Source organism: Medicago sativa, chromosome 8, assembly GCF_051527215.1.
Source record: "Medicago sativa cultivar Bolivia chromosome 8, Bolivia_mono, whole genome shotgun sequence".
In the NCBI taxonomy this organism is placed as follows: Eukaryota; Viridiplantae; Streptophyta; class Magnoliopsida; order Fabales; family Fabaceae; genus Medicago; species Medicago sativa.
The window spans coordinates 76,742,068-76,766,585 of NC_140756.1; the positions used below are offsets into that span (position 1 = coordinate 76,742,068).

At 31.5% G+C, this 24,518-nt stretch overlaps 2 protein-coding genes across 2 annotated transcripts; both read right to left on the reverse strand.

Moving 5' to 3' along the window:
• Positions 1-5,553: 5,553 nt before the first annotated feature.
• Positions 5,554-7,718, reverse strand: LOC146901682 (protein NBR1 homolog). Its single transcript, XM_085735189.1, has 2 exons — positions 7,658-7,718; positions 5,554-6,170 (listed from the first exon to the last, which is right to left on the reverse strand). Exons 1-2 carry the CDS (start codon positions 7,679-7,681, stop codon positions 5,706-5,708), a joined length of 489 nt encoding a protein of 162 aa, XP_085591315.1. The 5' UTR covers positions 7,682-7,718; the 3' UTR covers positions 5,554-5,705.
• Positions 7,719-10,595: 2,877 nt separating this feature from the next.
• Positions 10,596-12,426, reverse strand: LOC146901683 (protein NBR1 homolog). The gene is made up of 2 exons (XM_085732920.1): positions 12,274-12,426; positions 10,596-11,299 (listed from the first exon to the last, which is right to left on the reverse strand). Exons 1-2 carry the CDS (start codon positions 12,295-12,297, stop codon positions 10,844-10,846), a joined length of 480 nt encoding a protein of 159 aa, XP_085589046.1. The 5' UTR covers positions 12,298-12,426; the 3' UTR covers positions 10,596-10,843.
• Positions 12,427-24,518: the final 12,092 nt, after the last annotated feature.

Genomic DNA, 24,518 nt, shown 5'->3' on the forward strand with positions numbered 1-24,518 from the left:
CATCATTGTGATTGATTTTTATTTGTTCCCCAAAAAAGTGATTAAATGAAAAAGTGATTAACTCGTGATTTATATTTTATACACATCACCATGACTGGTTTTATTTGTTCACCGAAAAAGTGATTAACCCAAAAAGTGATTAACCCCTCAGGCATCCTTATTCTACTCGTTCTCATAAAATTCAATATTTAGTGGTACCTAATGATGCCTTTGTTTGCCTTCATGATCTTTCTCATCCATTGTAATATGAATTTGTTCTCGAAACTTTCTTAAATTTATCATATGCTGCACCAATTAACGAAACTAAATTCATGCTTTTGAATATCATTCAGTTTATTCAGCCGCCTCTTGTTATGATATTTGCAGTGTTCGTGTTTAGAGAGAAAGAGTAGAATAACCTTATGATAGAGGCTATTAGTGATTAATCATAGCCATTAATTAATAATAAAATAAAGGGTCAAGATTTGGAGTAACTCTTTTGAGTTACTCTTGGAGTCAATGGATCCCTCCTCAATGAACAATGCTATATATATACTAGACCATCGACCCGTGCTTCGCACGGGTCATACCAGCTAAAACATACACAAATAAGTTAGACATTACATAGTACGTTTATATGAATAGGTCAAATAGTTACGGTTTAAAGAATGCACCTCATGGTTATTAAAATGTGAAATTGCGATAAACTAAACACATGATGGTCACAGTAAGTACGTATTTAGTAGCTAATTGACACAATACATAAATATAAAGTATTAAACATATATTTAAGACAAACTATCAAAAGTTACGAAATACTTCTCTATATACGACATCAAAAGTCACGTCGGTATCTTGACCATCTTCAACCCATTTCTGGAAGTAACTCTCAAAATTGCAACTTAAAGCTGACTGTGTGAAAACATAGGACTTGGCAGATATATCCCAACATTCTTTAAAGATTGTACTTGACTTTTGTTAATAGTCATTGCGAATGAAACGGCTATCGGAAACTGTCTCCGTTGAAATTTGAAAGGAGTCCTGACGTCGGAAGGTGCAAGGAATAATCTTGGTATAAAAACTTTCTCGCCTATATTACTTCCAGATATGACATTTCCTTCAAGCACAAATTCACCCATCATGGTTATTATTAGTCTTGTACCATTGCATAAGCCTGATCTTTGATCTATATTCCTTAACAACATCACCGGTACCCCAACCTTTAATCCGAGTTAGTGATTTGGGATACCAGAAGCAATAATTTTGTTAAATATCATTAAGAAAGAAACATTTCACAACAATAGTAGAAACAATCAATAACAATAAGAAAAACATTGGACTCTAAAAAAATTTGTTTAATTTTATTTTTCAAAAATAAATTTATTCTCTTTCTATATACAATTAAGTGCAACAAAAAAGCAGATAATTATGTCTATATTTGCACTAGATTTTTCATTTACATTATTACATCTTTATTTAAACTATTTTATCATTTTTATAATAATATTATTATTATTTAAATTATTAATTAAAAAATAACTAATCTCATTCAAATATGAACAATACACAACGGTAGGAGAAACAACTTACAATAATATAAACAATATTATTTTAGAGGAATTATATAAATAATATTGGACACTTTAAAATAACTTACTTTAAGCTTATTTGCAAAAATATAATTTATTCTATTTCTACATACAATTAATTGTAATAGAAAAACAGATAGACAAACACATTCTTTTCGCTAGTAGTATATAAGGAATGAACAATGTTATCTATAGCGAAGGAAGAAATCGCGAACACACCACAAATGAAATATGACTGAATACATGACTTGATGTCGTGATACTCTCGCGAGTTGGTCTGTTGTGATATATATGTCATTATCCATAAGGAATATTAAGTTTCAGTGTAATTTTTTCTTTCAAATTTACGATCATTTTAAACTCTTCTATTTACAATTTTATACTTCTTTATTTAATCAAATATTTGAATTTAATTATAATTTTACACTCGCTGTGTTTTTTTTTAATTCGGTCTCACGTCCACACATGGGTGCACTGGATTGTCTGTATTAGTTGGTGTTTTGAGTTTTACCCACCAAGGCTGTTTCTTTGAACTGAATTGAATTTGATATAATATAGACTTAATTGCAGTTTTAGCCCCCTAACTTTCCCAAAGTTGCGATTTTGGCCCCCTAAGAAAAAAACTACAAAACTGCCCCCTAAGTTTTGCAACTATAGCAGTTTTGGCCCCCCAACGCAAAAAAAAAAAAAATAATAAAAAAATGACACATGGCACCTCACTTAGGGTGCCACGTCAGCGTAGACCGAGTCAAAATTGGCCTTGGGGGCCAAAACTGCCACAGTTGCAAAACTTAGGGGGCGGTTTTGTAGTTTTTTTTTCTTAGGGGACCAAAATCGCAACTTTGGGAAAGTTAGGGGGCTAAAAGTGCAATTAACCAACGGTGTTAGGTCCAATGGAAGATATTAGACTCTGAGAAGATGGTGAGTCATGATTCAAATGATGACTAAGTTGTATCCACATTTAGTGTGTGTGAGACATGTTTCAAATATGAGTATCTTTAGCGGAGAGTCTATGGAAAACCCAAAAAAAATTATATAATCGTAATACAAATGTTAAATCATTAAATCAATCTTAGAAAATCAATTATAAACCAGACATAATTTAAATTTGAATTAAAAATGCAATAATTAAAACAAAAATTACAATACTATATGATAAAATTTTATTAAAAACTTCAAACTTAATTTTAATCACACTAGCTGAAAGCCGACTATAATCTCCATTCAAGAAAAGCAAGACAGTTCCCTTATTAATTCTGGTATAAAGGAATATTGAGCTTTGATGTAGTTATTTATTTATTTTACTCTTACTATTCATTTGTACCCTTCTATTTAAAATTTTATGATTTTTGTCTAATTCTTAATTTTATCATTTTTATCAATTTCAAATTTAATCCCTCAAAAAAAAATCAATTTCAAATTTAAATCACTTTCAATTTATTAAAAACTTAAGTTTAATTTTGATTCAAATTAAGTCTAATTCTTAAGTCAATCTAAACAAATTATAATTATAATTTAAATTAATAAAAATGAATATATCAAAATTAAATAATATAATTTTGTACAAAATTTCAAGCTTAACTAGACTTTTGACCCGTGCGTCGCACGGGTTTTCTCGACTATAATAGAGACCAATAAATAATCTTTAACCCGTAAGATCATTGATATGGTAGAAAATATTTTCTTCAAAAAAAAGGGCAAGCGGATAGGAGTGAAATTGGTGTGCAATGCATTTTTTTAGATGGAATTTGTTAGGTTAAATAATTTCAAACCTAATAAAGCAAATGAGCGGGAAAAAATTAGGTTAAGTTGCTGCAGACGTAACAAAATTAATAAATAAGGATGTAAAAAAAAAGGCATGAAATGTATAAAATTCTTGACCAAAAAAAAAGAAAGTATAAAATAGAAGGATCATACGTGATCATTGATATAGTAGAAAATATTTTCTTCAAAAAAAAAGGCAAGCGGATAGGAATTTTTTTTTTTATTCATTGTGGTTAAAGCAAAATAATCATCATTGAGCACAAGCGGATATGAATGAAATTGGTGTGCAATGCATTTTTTTAGATGAAATTTGTTAGGTTAAATAATTGCAAACCTAATAAAGCAAATGAGCGGGAAAAAATTAGGTTAAGTTGCTGCAGACGTAACAAAATTAATAAATAAGTATTTTTGTCAGATGTCGATTTTCATTGGAGAAAAAAATGGGCAAAACTCTATAGTTAACTTAAGATTGATTTGGAACAAAACTCTATTGTTATATCTATTTATCTTTTCATAGTTGAAGAAAAATGTTACTTGTTTAGGTTTCTATGCTTGTAGCCCTTTTTGTATAACCTTCCTTTCGTTGTCCCACCTTATAAATTAAACCTTGGCCATATTACAATCTTAATAGACCTAACTATTTTCTGCATGTTTTTGAATTTAACCGTGGAACTTTGGTCAATCTACAAATTTTTGGTAATGTATTTTCTTGGAAAATTTGAGTTTTATATTCGCTTTACCTTTAAACACTTGAGAGTGATGAGTTGTGTGATACCAATCTTTTACAGGTTTGATTGCATGAAACTTGAGTTTCTAATTCGGCATTCTTTATTTCTTTTGATACTTCCTTAAAATTGGAAATAATGTTGTCTAAGTTACCTTGTTCAAAAAACATGTTGTCTAATTTACTTTTGATCTTGGTGTCTGACTTGGTTGCGCTCTTTGTTCTTGGTTTTTATCTTTGAGTCAGACTTTGCTTTAGTAAAAGCAAAGGTTGTATTTCTAGTTATCCTTGTTTGTTCCTCATATATGCAGAATTGTATTTCCTTTTCCTTTTTAATAGCATGATTATATGTAACTAAGTTCATAGTAAAGGCAATGATGGGTCTTTTACCGATTTAATTATATTGGACCGACCATAATCCAATCTTATATTTCAATCAATATTTAGTTATGAGTCGGTTGGTTCTTGATGCTTTTTTTAACTGATTTGAAGAAAGAAAGGGGTTTCTAGCACCAAAACAGGCAGCACCAAAGCATCAACAACAACATAGTTCTCAAGATCGAATTGTGCCATTTCATTGGTGCCAACATCTACATCGGGAGGGGGAATCAGATTTTTCCGTAGTGATTCTCAGGTTTTCCTGTTGGTCAACTCCAAATATAAGAGGTACTTCCACAACAGGTTGAAGCCTTCAGAAGCCTTACTCAAGGTCATTGTTGGTGCTACTTAGGAAGCAACATACGGACATTGCCCTAGAAGTTGTGGAAAAGAGGTTACTCAAGGTCTATTGTTGGTGCTACTTCGGAAGTGATCCAGAAAAAAAAAAGATCAGAGAAGACATAAATTCGGGATGCTGCTAGAGAAGCTGTACTTTGTGAAATTAAAGACAGGGTGGAGAAAGTATAAATCATATGTAATTTGGGGGATATAATGTAATTGTTGTAAGTGAAATCGAACGCCTTAGTATTTTCATAAATTGATCTATAATTTGTTTCTATTCAGAACAATTCAAACATTCGATGCGATTGTCTAGTATGACATAGACATTCGATTAGTTTGGTAATCACACGCCACTTTATATTTCATATTATAATACATGATTAAGTAATAGGATCTCTAACTGAAATCCCTATAGGGATGAGATACTGTTTTTCCAACACCAACAGCTCGAACTATAGATGATGAACATGCGTGGATCATGGTAGTTTTTTTTTCTTCTATCTAAATTTTCTCTAAATTGTATCAAAGCAGAAAGCAGTACATGTTAATAAATTAGTAGAAGAATAGTTTTAGTTCAGATCAATGTGAAAATGTTGCTACATCTGATCCATTGACATAAGGAAAACAAATTAACACGGACATAACGCAGAGGATATAAGTTGAGATGGTAGAACAAGTGATAAAAAAAGAGTAAAAAGATAGCTAAACGACAGCTACTTCAAACAAGGCTCAGTGAACATCTGATCAATCAACATGTATCTAATCTCATAAAACAGCATAAAATAAAATAATATAAAACAAAGATATGTTGATGTGTCAAAGCACAAAACAACCAATTAACTATCCAAACCTAAAAACCAAGACAAATTCAAAGGAACAAATAGCCTGATAAACACTCATAAACTGCAACTCATTTTTGACAAACTTGACTAACCCCATCTAAACCAACATTTACTAACGGTTGGGGGAGGGGATGGGGGTTGGACGACTTGGACATTTGGTTTAGCGAAGATAATCGCTGATAACAACCCAACCCAAGCCACAAAAGCAGAACCATAATATATTGCTTCTTCCTTCTGCATTAGTTTGCAGACAGATTTATGGATCATATTTCTCCATTGAGAGAATTCCAATGGCAAGATTCCATTCTCATTCTCGCGAACATAAATTCTCCAGAATTTGTATCGTTGTCTCATCAGGTCATTCAAATCATTATCATCGACAAGATTCACCATCTCGGCATCTTCATCAACATAGCTCAGAGTGAAATTTGCCTCATCAGTAAAATCAAAAATAGACCTTATCTTAGCCCTCAAACCAGCCATATTGAGATCAATCTGATTATCGTCATCCACAGAAACGTTGAAACGCCTGTAGGCATCTCCATATCTCACCTGAAAAGAAATAAATAATAAGTGACATGATACCACGAATCCAATTCCCCCTAATGAAATAGGTCAGGAGCCAGACATAAAGGTGTTTCATATTGGCATTTTGTTTTATGTTACTAGATAAAATTGCAGGTTATTAATTTAGCAATAACTCCACAAGTAACATGTTTGAAAAGTACAAACTAATGGAAACCTGCAATAAACATTCCTGCAAACAGAACCTTAGAAGATATGCCTAATCATCCTAAATAAATTTAAAATGCCAATAACATACATCACATCCTCAAAAAAAAAACTCACAAAGTAGAACATCAAAATCATAGCTGAGATTAGCTATGTAGCAATTCCTAAATTTACCTTTCTTTTACTTCTTCCACTCTAATCCCTACCAAATTTGTTATTATTTCAATAGCTGGTTACAATTAAGTGTCAAGTATGTCTAAGAGAACCATTTTAAAGACAAACACCGATATAATCTAAAAATATTAACATGTCACACTGAACTTGTCACTTTTTCGAATCAGTTGATAATGTTTAAGGGAGCCTGTTACGAAGAAACATGTGAGATTGTTCTTCAGCAAGCCCAATCTTTTTCAAAAAAATAAATAATTGAGCGATCTAATATATAACCTAATCAAACCAATTACTTGGCCAAGTAACAAGTCAAGTTAGCCAGCCCATATAGCATTGCTTCTAGTGACTTTCTCAAGGGTATGCAGTGAGAAGATCATATAGGGTATACATCTTTATCTAAACTCTAAGGTGTGTTTGAATAGAATGATATGATATTTCATTGTTTGGACATTTTAAAAACTGATAGAATGAAAAGGAAAGTGACGCCACCCTTATTGGCACAAAAAAAAAAAAACATCTTCAATGGAATGAGACCTTCGTTTCATCCCTCTTCATTGGATGATCAAATACCCTAAATTTCTAAAAGAAAAATGAAATAGGTCAGGAGTACGGGCGCAGCAGAAGTTTCTTGCTGTGCAAGATACCAAGGAAGTTTCTTGTTGTGCAAGATACCAAGGAAGTTTCTTGTTGTGCAAGATACCAAGGAAGTTTCTTGTTGTTCTAATCGAAACCTGAAATAAACATTCCTGCAAACAGAAACTCATGCCTAATCCATGAAGCATGAAAACAAACATGAACACCAGATATGACAAGGATATATTGACACGTCGACATCAATAATTATTTTGAGAGAATGACATAATTTAATGTAATCATGAGTCGGTGTCGGATACTGAACACGCCTTCGATTAGAAGTGTTAGTACTCTAAAGTAGCTAATAATCCTAAATAAATAATAATGTGAATAACATACATAAGATGTAAATAAAACGTCATTTCCACCATGAAATATAACTAGCTAATTGACTAAAAGCAGTGCATGGATGGCATAGCAAAAATAACTTTATAAAAAAGGAAAACGAATTGAAAGCAAAATAATAAAACGAAATTAAGAAAGGGAAAAATTGAGATCGTAACCTTTATCACCAAAGAAGAAACCATAGCTAAAAGGGATGAAAGGAAGTGTAGCAATTAGACGATAAACACACTCACTCTGTGAAGCAGAGAGTGGTATATAATGCTCTGTTTGGCTTTTCCAACAAGCAATTTTTGTTATTTTTCCAACAAGAAATTTATTTTCTTTTGATATTATTACTTCTTGCGTAGGCTAGCGTGCGCAATAGGCCACTTAAGCTTGGAACCATTTTATACAGAACTCCATCAACAAAATAAATTAAAACATATCTATATCTTCTATAGTATATGTTGGAACATGTGTGAAAATTGAGTTAAAAGATTAAACATAAATTCCCACATTGGGGAGAACTAGTGTAATGTGAATTGAAAAAAAGCGGAAAATCGAATGGAACACACATTAATGTTTATATAGTGGGGGTGTACCTCTAAGAAGGTGCATAATTTAAATGTATGAAGTAAGCACTAAAGAAAAAAATTATATTTATATATTTTATTATTTTGGAAATGTTAAATTAAGTAATTAATTTAATCATTATTAGAAAGTGTTTTCTTAGTTCCTAAATTTTGCTAATATATTTTGAAACGCAATCTAAAATATTTCAGAACACAATCTAAAATATTTTGGTATGCAATCTAATATATTTTGGTGCACAGTCTGAAATATATTTTGGTACTTAATTGAGATATTTTTATACCAGATCTAATATGTGAATAATCACAAAGTAATGTATTATCTGTTCCCAAAGTTTCTCACTTATTAGTTGTGAATTCTCTCTCTCTCTCTCTCTCTCTCTCTCTCTCTCTCTCTCTCTCTCTCTCTCTCTCTCTCGAGTTATTCTTCTCCTAATGTCCCTTCGAAATTAAAAATGGTTCAATTATTTATTTCCATTTAAAATAAATAATATTAAAAGTTAGATTGGTGGTAACAACCTATTTGAATGGTTGCAATATCATATTAGAGTGGTCATAATACCATAATTGATTGGTTATACCCCATAGTAGAGTGGTCATAGTACCATAATTGATTGGTTTCAATATTAAAAGAGTGATCTTAGTACATATTTGATGTGTAATACTCAAACGGTTTTCTACAATGGAGTCGTTAACCGCACAGTTGTAGCTGAGCTTGTTTTATCCTGGAGGCGGCATGGTTGATATTCTGCCTTGCACAACTTTGGGAAGTGCCACAAAACATCTTAAAGATACCGACCTGGTCGTGACTCAATCTAGTAACAACTTTGGTAGATATTCTCTTTTATAATAGAATTTGGAAATTCAAATACAACAACTTGGCAATCCAAAAACAACAGTATAAAGAGACATGGAATTTTGAGCTAACTTTTTCATTATCACAATTATATTTTTAAACAAATTTTCTTGTAATAATGTTTATTATTATTAATCTTATTAAAAATAAAAGAATTTATATGACATTTTTTTACATTGTTAATGTCATTGAAGTAGATAAATGTAATTTGTTGGGTTTTTTATAATTTGAAAATCACAAATTAAAAAAAAAAAACGTTGTTCATAATTTACAAACGTTATCGCAATGAAAAAATGTAAAGACAAACACTCACCAACCAATATAAGGAATATTATGTTTCGGTGTAGTTTTTTTTTTTCTTGGTTTTTTCTATATTACTTTCAAAGAACCATGGGTAATTGATCGACCAACCAATAAAATGAGCAATTTATTAGTGTGGTCAAGATAGTTTGTGGGTACCATTTAAAAAAGTGTTCATGTGGCTCATGTTTATTGGTTGGGTAAATTACTCACCATCCTTCAATGGATAACCTAAATGTCAGGTCATTTTAAACACTTCCATATATATATATATATATATATATATATATATATATATATATATATATATATATATATTCTTCGTTATTTAATCAAAAATTTGAATTTAATTATAATTTAAATTTGATTTTTTTAATTTCAGACACCTAAGTTTGATTATTTAATTAATAACCATGATATATAATTATCATAATTCTTTATATTCAATTAAATTTGATATAATCTTCCAATATGGTTAGGTCCGGCAGAAGATATTAGACTACCACAAGATGGTGAGCTAATGGCTTCTGTTTTGGTAGCTGGACCTGTTTTCGTGTTGCTGTTTTTCTGGTGTATTTATCAGTTTAGGGAGTTTTTCTGGTTTTTCAGGTTGTTGGTTGGCTGCTGTTTTCTGCAGTTTTACAACTGCAGTTCTGTTCCTTTGTTTTGCACCTGTAATTTGTACTGCTCGTATAATTCGGTGTTAATAAATTAAGCTGTTTCCAAAAAAAAAAAAAACAAGATGGTGGGCTAAGATTCGAATTCCAACTGAGGTAGTAATAGTATCCACATTTCATATAGACATAAAGTTGTACTGAGATTCGATGTAGTTTTTTTAAATTCATACATCGGATTAGCTAGTATAATCTTCCTGATTTTTAATTCATACAAAGAAATTCTATAACAGTTATTCTAGCCTAATTAGCTACCAAACCATAATCTTTGGAGTACTTTGATTGCACCTTATTATACCCTCATTATCATGGATGGCTCTTCTTTCTCTCTTATTGTTATTTTCCAGTTACCTTCTGGTTGGATTTGTTTTTTTTTTATCTACCCTGTACACAACTATTATTATATATATGGTAGTTTTTTTCTTCTCAATTTTCTATGTAATTATCAAAGCAGAATGTTTGTAAATTAGTAGAAGAATGATTTATGAGTTCAGATCAATGTGAAAAGGTTGCATCATCTGATCCTTTGTAAAAAAAATGTCGTTTTCAAGACAGCAGCAAAAGAAAAGAAAAAGTTTAAGACTGATATAAATTATGAAATCAACAGTTTCATCACATCAGCAGTATCAAGTGATTACCTGATTCAAACAAGGCTTAAACACCATGTATCTCATAAAGCATAAATCAACACCATGTATCTCATAAAGCATAAAATAAAATAATAGAAAACAAAGATATGTTAATGTATCAAAGCACAAGAACATCCAATAAACTATCCAAACTTAAAAACCAAGACAAATTCAAAGGAACAAATAACCTGCTAAACATTTTTTTTCCTAATAGTTTTTATTATTACTTATTCAGACCAGCACACTCTCTCGAAGGATGATAGACTTAATAAGGAGGTTCAAAACTGCAACTCATATTTGACAGTCTTGAAAGACCCTATTTAAACCAACCTTTACTAACAGGTGGGGGTGGAGGGGGTGGGGGATGGATGACTTGGACATTTGGTTTACTGAAGATAATCGCAGATACCAACCCAACCCAAGCCACAACAGCAGAACCATAATATATTGCTTCATCCTTCCGCATTATTTTGCCGACAGATTTATGGATCATATTTCTCCATTGAGAGAATTCCAATGGCAAGATTCCATTCCCACGCACATAAATTCTCCAGAATTTGAATTGTTGTCTCATCAGGTCAATCAAATCATTGTCATCGACAAGATTCACCATCTCAGAATCTTCATCAACATAGCTCAGAGTGAATTTTGCATCATCGGTAAAATCAAAAATAGACCTTATCTTAGCCCTCAACCTAACCATGTCAATATCAACTTGATTATTGTCATCCACGGAAACAATGAAGCGCCTGTAGGCATCTCCAAACTTCACCTGAACAGAAATAATAAGCGACGTGATATGAAGTAACTCTATCATATATAAAAACATATATTTATTTGACATTAATAATTTCTAATATGACACCAACATCAAATCGCAAATCAACTGCCTAATCTGTCTAATCACAGCACTACACCTCACTTTAATGGTATGGCATCAAATAGTTGATTCTTATCGGATGTTAGTGTAATTAACTATGTTTCATAGATACCTTTACGAGAATACGGCAATTTTTAACTACGTCAATAAAATCGAGAAGTTTTGTAGTATTTTATAACATGGAAGAGCTAAATTCTTCAAATGCAAAAGTAGTATTTTATTATCATGTTATTTTATAGAGAAAGCTACAAAATTCACTAACAATACAATAATGAGCAAAAACGAAGTACGACAAGTACCGTATGTGTACTTCTTCAATGTGTACGTGTACCCTCGTTCTACAAATGCCCATGTTTCAGAGAAAACTAATTTACACAGAAACCACCTATCACATAATTGAACCAATCATTCCATGAACGATTGATCCAACATATAACCCTAACAAACTAACACATTGAACCGTAGTAAAAAGAACCAATTATTCTACCAAAAAAAAAAAAAGAAGAACCAATTACTACCCTCCTTCATGAAAGCCAAATCCATTTAAATAAGATAAGGTAATTCCAATCAAAATATAACAAATAAATTATTTGATTGCCATGTTAGAAGTAAAATTATTTTCATGAAACTCACGTTTTAGGGTAAGAAAAACTAATGCAATTAGATTCTGATTAAATCCAATTATAAAAAATTCTACCACTAATATCAAACAATATAGTCACAATCAGACGTAAAACTCCAAATTAGATGCAAAAAGCAGTGCATGACACAACGAAAATAGCATAATAAAAAAGAAAAAGATTTGAAAGCAAAATAATAAAAATAAATCAGTAAATTTGAAAAAAGGGGGAAATTGAGATCGGTACCTTAATCACAAGAGCAGAAACCATAGCTGACAGAAGAAAAGCGACAACGAGCACTGAAACCCTAACCGCTACGCACGCGGAGAGTGATATATATACGGCTCTTTATTGGCTTTGCCAACAAGAAATTCTTTTCTTTTTGTTTTCACAATAACCTTTTTTTTTAATTTTTATTCCTATTATTTTTTTAGAATATTGATGCTACTTCTTCCCAAATTAGTGATAGGATCCACAAACAGATTTCTTAAAATGTATTTTTTGATTATCAGTGTCAATTCTTAAAAAAAAAAAATGAAGATTTAGGGATGTAAATTGATATCATGGATGCATATTAGGCATGACAGCAAAACTCATACTCGTGGTTACCCACCCGAACCAAACCAGTTTGACGGGTTTTTCCCGCTTTGACTGAGTTTGAGTATGAGTTTGGGTTTTCCCCGATTTTAAAACACGGGTATGAGACGGGTAACGGGTATATAGGTACCCACCCCGAACCCATACTCAAATACATCCCAAATGTAAAAAATTACTTTATGTTGATATGTCATGTTATTTTGTTTGATAATTGTCATGTTAATAAAAACTACCATTGAAATTTAAAGGATCAACTAAATCATTCCGTCTAACAAATGTTAAAGTGAATGTATTGTTAGATAATGTATTACAACGTTACTCTTGGGGATGCAAAAAAACTTCTATTTTTTATTAAATAAATTATTCAATGCGGGGACGGGGATGGGGCAGGGATACCCGAACCCGTCGGGGATGGGGATGGGATTCAATTTCTCATCCCTGTTGGGTATGGGTAGTGTAACACCCTACTTCTATTAAGCGGTAAAACGCGCGAACATACGAATATATATTCTAGAAATAGATGATACGTACGTCATCAAATCAAAACATACATGCATAAATATCATGTTACATAACATAGCAGCGGAACATATACATAATCCATAAACAACATCAAATCTCAAGATAAGAAAAATACATCCTCCGATCTCAGATACATATAATATCTCAACTCCAAACTTCATAGTCAAAACAAAATCTAACATGCAAGCACTACCCTAGATCAGAGCCCTAATCTAGACACTTGCACATTAAAAGAGGAACTCCGCTCCTCGGCAACATCAAGCATACAGTCTAAACATCCTGCACTCCATCTACCCGTCCATACGGAAAGGTAAGTGGTAAACCACTGAGGGTTAGCATTACATCATCATAATCCACATATGATGACATAGCATTCACAGATTCATACATATCACATATACATAATCATCCCTCCTAGAACATTAGCATCACATGATTATTATCCCCCATCACTTACATTTCAAGCTATCACATTATTAACATGGCATAGCAAGTATATCCCATCTCTAACAAATCATCGACATAAGTTCATCAATTATCAATCAATGAAGGATTACACACCTTATTCTTCACTTAGCATACTTAGCTCAACAAGTACAATTCATCATTTCAAAGTTATAAGCAAGCAATCATCATTATCAAAGAAATCACCACATCTTATGTATATAGATATACAATTCTCACCTCATCATTATTATCAAATTAATTATCATCAAATAGGTTCACCAAGTGTATAAGCACAAACAAGTAAGACATGCAATTAGAGCATAATTCAATTATTCACAACCATCAACAAAATCCACCAATGTACATATACACCAATCCACACAATCACAACATTCACCAAGTTTCACCAATACACAAATTCACCAAATCATATATTCAATTATGACACAACTCATCAATTAATCAAATGCATGCAATGCTCTAGACTCTTCTAGATGCATGTGGTACCAGATCACCTCAAGGTCGTCACCTTCGATGCAACAAAAACATCGTAATCACCTCAATTGGATATAAAATCCGCCACCATCAGTCATGAATGCATGAACATATGACTCGACTCAATGCATATGTTCACACAAACAATAATCACCTCACCATCACCATCATTTTGCATACATGCATTCACCAACAAGATCACCATCAATATTAGCATGTATGAATTCACCACCAACAATCCACATTTAACATGTTCAACAAACAACATAACATAAACATGTTCATCACCATTCAATTAATATATATGCATCGACAACAATTCACCACCACTTGACATATATACAATCACCAACAACATCCACAATTCAATCAACATATAGTTGTCACATATATACATCACTAATCATCTTCACATAAGGTATAACATCTATCCATAAAGGATTCATAAGCAATTGGCTCTCAAAATTCATTCTCAATCAAGTTCGTATCTCAAAGTTACAACATTAAAAATAATTGAGCATTTAAGTCAAAACCAAGTAAACAAGCTCAATTGCCTATGCCATGTATTCTCACAAGTCACATATACGTGCAGTAGAGGTTACATAAGCATTTCATCGGCCAAATACAACGAAATCATAGGATTCACCAAGTTCATCTCATAATTACTTCATTTAATGTCGAGTAACACAAGGACCCTTAAAACAAAGTTATTTCTTTCATAAAAGTACCCCTAGATGATTAAAGAGAAGTCCATATACTTAGGAATAAGTTTAGAAACGATTGGATTGAAGACAAATGCATTTTTGAGGTTTCTGGGCTGTTAAAATCGCTTCATGATCCGTAAGATCGCTTCATGATTTTGACACCATCAGACTGTGCAGAAAAATTTGATGTTGCTGTCAAAATCGCCTCATGATTCGCGAAATCGCTTCATGATTATGACAGCAACAGTTTATGCAGAAGTCAACTTTCAAATACGAATTTTCTCAAATAATTGCTTTTAAGTCACATAATCCCACTCCAATACTTCCCAATCATTTCCAAAACTTAACCCATTATTAAACCCCTTATAACCACCACTTAAAAAAACTTGAAACATCATTTCTCATTCCAAAATCACTTAACTAGCTTTTCATATAAAAACCTAAGTTTCTTCCCAAAACTTTTCACAACCAAATCTTATAACTAAAAACAGAGTTTCATTAAACTTATACCAACACAACAACACCAACATTTCACCTTAATTCATCAAGAATCACAATCCACCATGAATAACTCATTTTCATCAAACTCTTAAAACAACAACTTCATTAAATGGAACACTCATGGCATAATTAACAACATCAAAATCTCTTCATCAATTCATCAATCTTGGTACCTAAAGCACCAATTCAACAACAACATTCCAAATCAATAACAACAACTAATGAACACAAATTCATGCACAATTCAACACCACAACTTCAATTCTCATCAAACTTGCTCAAGAACACAAAGCACCAACAACTATGCATTTAAACATGTTAATTCACATACTAACATACAATTATCATATAAATCATGTTCTCAAACATAACAACAACAATCATGCACGAATTTACAACAATTAGATTCAATTCATCAATTTCACAAAATGGGTAGAAATGAAAAGTTATGAATTATGGTTGAAATCTAACCCTCTTACCTCTAGCACCAAGAATCTCTAACCTAAGCTTCAATTTAGCTCCTAGATGATGAATCCCTCTTCTAGCTCTAGCCTTCCTCTTCACTTCTTATCTCTTCCCTATCTCTATCTCTTCTCTTCTCAAATGAAAAATGTTGGTGAAAAACCCTAACTCTTTACTAACATTAGTTTATATAGGCTCACTTAATTGGGCTTATCTCACAAACCTTAATGGGTCTAACCCATTTCTATTCTAACCTCAAAAATGTTACTACTCACTTAACGGTAAAATATAACACTAACGGTCACTTAACGGTAAACTAAATAATTACCTCACTCTCCAACACTTAGTAAAATAAGAACTCTCACTAAGCACTAAAAATAACCTCCAACAGAAATTACAAAATTACCCCTGCTCTCAAAATGACCAAAATGCCCCTAAGTTCAAAATGGCTAAAATACCCTTCTAACACCGAATTCTACAATTCCCAACCAAAAATACACACAGAGGAAAATAATCACACAAGAGCACATATAACACAATTAAGAATAATAAAAATAAATCTAATCGAAAAATCGGGCTGTTACAGGTAGGGTAACGAGTAAGTATATGAAAATCGGGTATGGGGACGTCGAAGGTAGAACCCGTAACCACCCCGCCCCATTTCCATGCCTAATGCGGATAGTGTGATATCCGTGTCCGCTCCGTTGGATAAACATGAATTTCGTACCCTATCTATATTCGCGTGGATATCCATTTATCGGGTAATCCGCGGATTTTGAGTTATTAGCGGGTTTTTACAGATATCCATGGATAACATTTATAAAAATAAAATAAAAAATTTGTTTAATTTTTTTTAGCTAAAATTTAGAAACAAAGGTTTTTCACATGCATTTTCTTTTCTTTTTAGAAAAACATAGTATTCAAACATTACAACAACAACCAAGATCATTGACTCAACAAAAACAAAAATAAAGTCTCTTACATTTAATAAAAATAAAGTTCTTTGATTTAACAAAAGCATAAGTAAAGCTCATCATATTCAACAAAAACAAAGTTCTTGCTTCAACAATCCCAACCACTTTCACTTCCTTCTAAAGAAGCGTAATAATTAATAACACTCACAACATCGAGGGTTTTTTCTTAAGAAGTTGAATGGTATTAAGGTTATTTATATAATATACTTGGTTTAATAGTGGGTATGGATATCCGCAGGTGTAGATACCATTAAATCCGTATCTGTATCCATTAATTAGCGGGTAGTTAAAAAATCATTAATTAGCGGGTAGTTAAAAAATCCATTTATTTTATCCATGGATATCCATTAAGGTATCTGCTCCGTGCCCGTGGCGGATTTTATCCGCGAATATCCACGGATGTGGATTTTTTTTCCATCCCTAGATATTATCTATTTATGTAATTATATAAATAATTAAGTTACTTGATTTTTCTAAAAGAATAAGTTACTTGATTGGTAAGTAAGGATAAAATAGAGAAAAAAAAGTTTAAGATAAATTTAGAAAAAAAAATATTATACAAAAATTTGCTATATTTTTATATAAAAATATAGATATTTGAAGGTAAGAACTTAGTGCATTTCTATAGTTAATTTTTTTTCACGGTTCATAAAAAAATTATCTATGATTTTTGCAAATTCATAATTTTTTTAATATTTTATTTTAAATAAAAAGATGTATTTTTAATTAAGAACCATACGAAAAACGTAAATGCACCTATGTTTTGTCTATATTTAAATATTTTACTATTGAATTAAATTGTAAATAAAAATAGTTCATTTTTAAGTAAAATAAAAAATAGTTCATATAAATGGTGAAAGTGGAAAGTAAAAAGGTGAGCCATAAGTTTGTATACGTTTTGTTTCGGACTAGGCCTAGATCAAATCCATAAGTAAACTGAATCACCATAAGTAGCTCTTAAATGAACCATAACATGGAATCGCTTTAGATGCACACTAAAACAAGGTCGCTGACCTAAACAAGATCGTTTGATCAGGATCGCCTCATGATCTACCTACAACTGTCATGTAAGACAATTGTCCAACTAGGGTTTTGGGGTCCTTAAACCCTACTTCTTCAACTATAAAACCTAACTTATAGTATATGTAGATGCACACTATTCTCTACCCTTAAAACCTCACAATCACAAAACTTACTTACCTAGTCATCTTCTACCTGGCTATAAATTGAACTTCCCGCAAAGTATCTGACTTAAGTAAGTCTTTTGCTACTCATCATTCTCGCTTCGTAAATCATGTTAAGTATAATGCAAGATCCGAACTTAGGCTAAGTATATTGAGTAGTGTACATCAAAGATTGAGTTTGTATCAAAGTGATACAATGTCTGGGTTGGTTGGATAACTCTCATTGAAAGAATATTACAATACTCCCTCCGTCCCAAAATGTAAGTAAAAATGGGTCAACATAAGTTGATGTATCTGGTACAAATTTTGAACCAAATACATTAACTTTTGTTGACCAATTTTCACTTACATTTTGGGACGGAGGGAGTACATTCTTATGTCAATTTAAGTGTACTACAATAACTTGTCGATTTACAACATGATCTAATGATTCTTAACTTTAGAGGATGTACAATAAAGATTGAGATACATATTCATGACTTTTTATCATGATAATTTTTATATTTGAACATAGATTTCTTCTCTTATCTCATACATGAATGTTCAAATAAATGCATACCATGGTTTCAGCTTCTTCTTTTCAACCATATGTCATGTTGGAATATTTATAGCTTGCACACCAAGTAGAGGAATTGTTCCTTTGGTTTATTGTCATTAAAACATCAACTACAAGGTACTGTCTCTGAATCAACTTGGTTGTTACACCAACTATCCTCGCAAGGGGAAGAACGAGAAAGACTGAGATGGTCAGTTGCAAAGTTGAGGTTTCGACACCTTTTTCAATCTATCTTTCATTGTGTTGTAACCTATGTTTTCCCGAAAAATTTGGCCATCAATAGGGAATGGATCTATTTCGACTCCTTTAACTATTTGCATTTGTTTCTCTTTAGACAATGACCTTTCTAACTTGGATTTGGTACGCAGCTTAATTATGGATTTAATGTATATACATTGACAATGTAAAACTATTTTACACGTGTATCCAATCAAATCACATCACCATGATGCTACAGTTTAGGTTTCTTCCAAAATACACCTACGCATAAGGGTGGCAATAGGATCCATCAAATCCAAATTCATCCAATCCATCCACCATAATATCCATCCAATCCATCCATTAAACAAAAAAAATAGTTAATGGATTGGATTTAATCCATCCATTTAAAATTATGGATACATCCAATCCATCCACCTTATTTTAGAAATCCATTGGATCACCTAAAATATTAATAATAATCCATTGGATATAAAATTATTTTAAACATGATTTAAATTAATTTTGTTAATAAATAAAAATAAGCAGTTTTTAATTATGGGGGCCTAAACAGAAATATTTTGATTTTTCCTCAAATGATTGGCCTCAGCCCATTCATTTATAATAAATCAGCCCAGTAATAATAAAAAAAAAACAGAATATATGGCCACCGGAGCTCCGCCGTAGCTGCCGGACGACCACCACCCGCCGCAGTTTCCAGCCATATAGCCGCCGTACTCCGCCGCCCCGGTCGCCGGAGCGCCCCGGTCAACGGTGGTGATTGGTGGTCAACGCCGGTGCACCACCACCTTTTATTTTTTTATTTTATTTCAGTTTTGGGCTTAGACATAATTGGGCTTAATTAAAAAAGCAATTCTGAATGTATTACTTTCTGCACCAATTAATTAACAAAATAATTATGTAAAACCAATTAATTAACTAAAAAATTATTTTAAACAAATTTAAAAATAAATAATACATTTTATTTAATGGATCGGATGGATAATCCATCCATTTAAATTTAATAATGGATGGATTGGATGGACATAAAACCTAATGGATGGATTGGATGGTTTTTTTTTCAAAAAAAAATTGGTGGATTTTAATGGACTAATGAATTTTTTTGATCCATCCATTAGGATCCAAATCCATATTCATCCAATCCATCCATTTTGTCACCCCTACCTACGCATATATACTTGATATAATTTGATTGAATGCATGTATAATTTTTTTTTTTTTTTTTACGTTGTGCATATATAGAAATTAATCTTGTTTTTTTCTTCTTCCGGGTGCCATTGTCATGACCCTGGATTTGGGGTTCAAGTGACAAAGGTAGTACATAGTTTAATACTAATAGTTTGTAAAAAAAAATCTTACATTTAGGAACGGAAGCAATAAATATTGTAATGATATCCTTTGTTCTATGATAAAAAAAGTTTAGAACTAGAGTTTCTTACTCAACAATTACTATAACTTAGTGGCCGAACCTTATAATTTTTAAACTCGGATTTGCTAAGGCCTCCAATTTTTGCTTTCCTAAAAATAATTTTAGGGAAAATTCAATAAAAGTAATATGATTAATTGTACTTTTGGTCCCCCTATTTTATAAAATTCGATCCCACAATTTTCACATTTTCGTTACAAAGACCATGTTTTTTGGCCCTGAAGTGATGAACTCCAAAAAATGTAATTTAACGTTTCAATTAAATTTAAAAACAAAATATCACTTTTTGAGATCAAAATACATCTTTTTTGGTACCAAAAGTCACCATTTCTAGGGTAAAAATATGGATTGAGACCAAAATACAACAAATATGAAAACAGAGAAACACTTAATTTTAAAAAAGATGGACTATGTTTCCGAGTTTGACAGATTAAAGGGACCAAAAATACAAATGGTATAATAATGTTACCGAGTTTTACAAATTAAACGGACCAAAAAATACAAATGGTATAGTAAGTATTGAGTGTAAGCTTGGGAAAAAAGTATAATGTGTCAACAGCTTTAATAATAACACAAAAATAACAACTAAAATGGATTTGAATTATAGCTTATAGTATAGCTCATCAAAGAAAAAAGTACACATAGCATGTCGGTTTGGTCGAATCGAGATAGTATAGTGCATAACTAACTACATGCTAACTAATGCCCCTGCAACATTAGTTAATTTAAAACATTTTAAGAATGATTACACGAGTTCAAAGATATTATACTATACTTGTTTTTTAAACTAGTGTCTCTGACACCTAGTGTCTCTGACACTTGTTAGTACTCCCTCCGTCCCGGAATATCTGACTCATTTACTAAAAAAAAGTGTCCCAAAATAGCTGAATCATTTCAATTTTCAATACAACTTTCATCATTCCCAATACAATATAACTCTAATTAATATTACTTTCATCATTTCCAATTCAATATATTCCACTTTCCCCTTTATTTATACATTTTTCTTAATCTGTATGAAAAACCAAACTGGCTCAGATATACCGGGACGGAGGGAGTAACATTTTTCTATCAGGGGTTTCAAAGTATTACAAATCTAAGATTAAACGACACTTGCATCAAACAAGGCTCAATCAACATTGACCAAATAAAGACCATGCATCTCATCAAGCATATAAAAAAACAAAGATATGTTGCAATGTCAAAGCACAAGAACATCCAATTAACTTCCAAAACCAAAAACCTTCTACTCCCTCCGTCCCGGAATAACTGACCTATTTTCTAAAAAAAAGTGTCCCAAAATAACTGACTCATTTCAATTTTCAATACAACTTTCATCATTCCCAATACAATATAACACTAAATAATACTACTTTTATCATTCCCAATACAATATATTCCACTTTCCCCTTTATTTATACACTTTTCTTAATCTGTGTGAAAAACCAAAGTAGGTCAATTAAACCGGGACGGAGGGAGTAATAGTTATTTAATGATACTTTCAGACCATCGCACTCTCTAGAAGATGATAGACTTGATAGGTTGGTAACTGCAATTCAGTTTAGATAGACCCTATCGAAACAGACCTCTCCTAACGGCGGGTTCGACAGGTGATAGGACAGGTTGGATAGGCTCGACGGGTTGGATGAGTTGGGCGGATTTGACAGGTTCGATGGGTTGGGAGGGGAGGATGGATTCAACTTTTGGATTAGCGAAAATAATCTTAATTACTAAAGCTTAACCCCTCAAGCTATTGTTGCCCTAATATTTTCCCCCCATTTTTCCCTCCACTTTTCTGAGCCATCGGATCTTGCACATTTAGGCGCCATTCAATTTTAGCTATTGATCATCTTACTTAATGCCAGCTGAATCTTAATTACTAAAGCTTAACCCCTCAAGCTATTGTAGCCCTAATATTTTCCCCTCATTTTTCCCTCCACTTTTCTGAGTCATTGGATCTTGCACATTTAGGCGCCTTTCAATTTTAGCCATTGATCATCTTACTTAATGCCAGCCGAATTTTGTTATCAAGTTTGCTATAATTTTGGCCAGTCGAATCCTTATTTTTTAACCTAACAAATTTCATTCATATCCTCTTTTTTTTTTTTTTGAATCAAATATTTTCTACACTTTTAGGTTTGCAATTATTTAACATAACAAATTCCATCTAAAAAAATGCATCGCACCAATTTCATGCCCACCAATTTCATGCCTTTTTTATCCTTATTTATTAATTTTATCAGGTCTGCAGCAACTTAACCTTATAATTTCCCTCTAAAATTCTGCATTAGATTAGCAACAATTTAACCTAACAAATTCAATCTAAAATGCAGCGCACCAATTTAAACTAACAAATTCCTTCTAAAATGCAGCAATCCCTAATATTTCTCCTCACTGATAAGTTTTTTATTCATATCCTGTTGTGTCATCGTTTGTATATATCTATTGTTTCTGTAGACTTTTTTTTTTGATAAGTTGTTGTACACTTATTAATGATATTTTTTTTGTTACAATTATTAATGATATATTTGTACTATATTTATAAACAATAGAGGATTTTAGGCTGACTTTTGTTATTCAAACTATCTTAATTACTAAAGCTTAACCCCTCAAGCTATTGTTGCCCTAATATTTTCCCCTCATTTTTCCCTCCACTTTTCTGAGTCATTGGATCTTGCACATTTAGGCGCCATTCAATTTTAGCCATTGATCATCTTACTTAATGCCAACCGAATTTTGTTATCAAGTTTGCTATAATTTTGGCTAGCCGAATCCTTATTTTTTAACCTAACAAATTTCATTCCTATCCTCTTTTTTTTTTTTTTTGAATCAAATATTTTCTACACTTTTAGGTTTGCAATTATTTAACATAACAAATTCCATATAAAAAAATGCATCGCACCAATTTCATGCCCACCAATTTCATGCCTTTTTTATCCTTATTTATTAATTTTATTAGGTCTGCAGCAACTTAACCTTATAATTTTCCTCTAAAATTCTGCATTAGATTAGCAGCAATTTAACCTAACAAATTCCATCTAAAATGCAGCTCACCAATTTAAACTAACAAATTCCTTCTAAAATGCCGCAATCCCTAATATTTCTCCTCACTGATAAGTTTTTTATTCATATCCTGTTGTGTCATCGTTTGTATATATCTATTGTTTCTGTAGACATTTTTTTTTGACAAGTTGTTGTACACTTATTAATGATATTTTTTTTTGTTACAATTATTAATGATATATTTGTACTATATTTATAAACAATAGAGGATTTTAGGCTCACTTTTGTTATTCAAAATATACCTTAAACAATTTTGTTTGTTACATTTGAAATTCATAAATATTTATGCTTATAATTTTAATCTATATAAACTTTTTTATATAAAATATCGTTCATAATCTATATGTGTTAGCGTAATAAAAAAACGAAAAGACGGCTATGTGAATGCCCATCTTTCCACATGTTGACATAATGTAAATCAATATTTTTCTAAATTAAAAATAAATCAAATTATTACGTGGTATATCCCGTGAAAATAAAACTATCACATACCTCCCTAAAAACAAAAGAAACAAAAAACTATCACATTCCTTAAAAAAGCAAACAAAAAAAAAACTATCACATGCTTGAAAAATTCTATAAAAATCCTAACGAATCTTTTCCATTTTTATAAAGGAACGAATATATATATATATATATATATATATATATATATATATATATATATATATATATGTTAGATATTCTCCAATCAACCTTAATTAACACTAATCCCGCCCTTTTTGGCGGGTCTAAATATATTTTTTAAAAAAATTGTTTTGCAGGAATTGAACCAACTACCCATAACAACACCTTAGAGCTTTTACCACTAGACCACTAACATTTTTATTGAAATATAGTTGCTTATAAAATGGATATGTAATCTTAAAGGCCTTTTTTTTAAGCCACTAACACTCATTTTTATTGTGTTTATTTTCATGTTTGATTAATTTCACATAATTTAATTTATGACTTTTATTTCATGTTCATTTTTGTTGATGCAAACTAATGTTATAATTTTCTTTTTTGAGATTTTGCATGTTGATCACTCTCAAACATCACTTAGTTTCATTGTTTCTATTACTTTGAATGTAACTCTAAAATTAATAATATAGTCACTTTGATGTTTATATAAGAAACTCTACAAAAACCCGTACATCGTACGGGTTTGAGTCTAGTAAAAATAACAAGTGCTAACAACTTTTACTCTTAACACTTTGTAAAAAAAAATAAAATTATTTAACACTCTTTTTTGATGAATTAAGATCCTTTTCATTTTTATTGTCTTCATTTGCTCTATTATTTATTCAGTAAAATACATGTTAGTCCAACCACTTTACGTGGAATGATTGAACAACACAC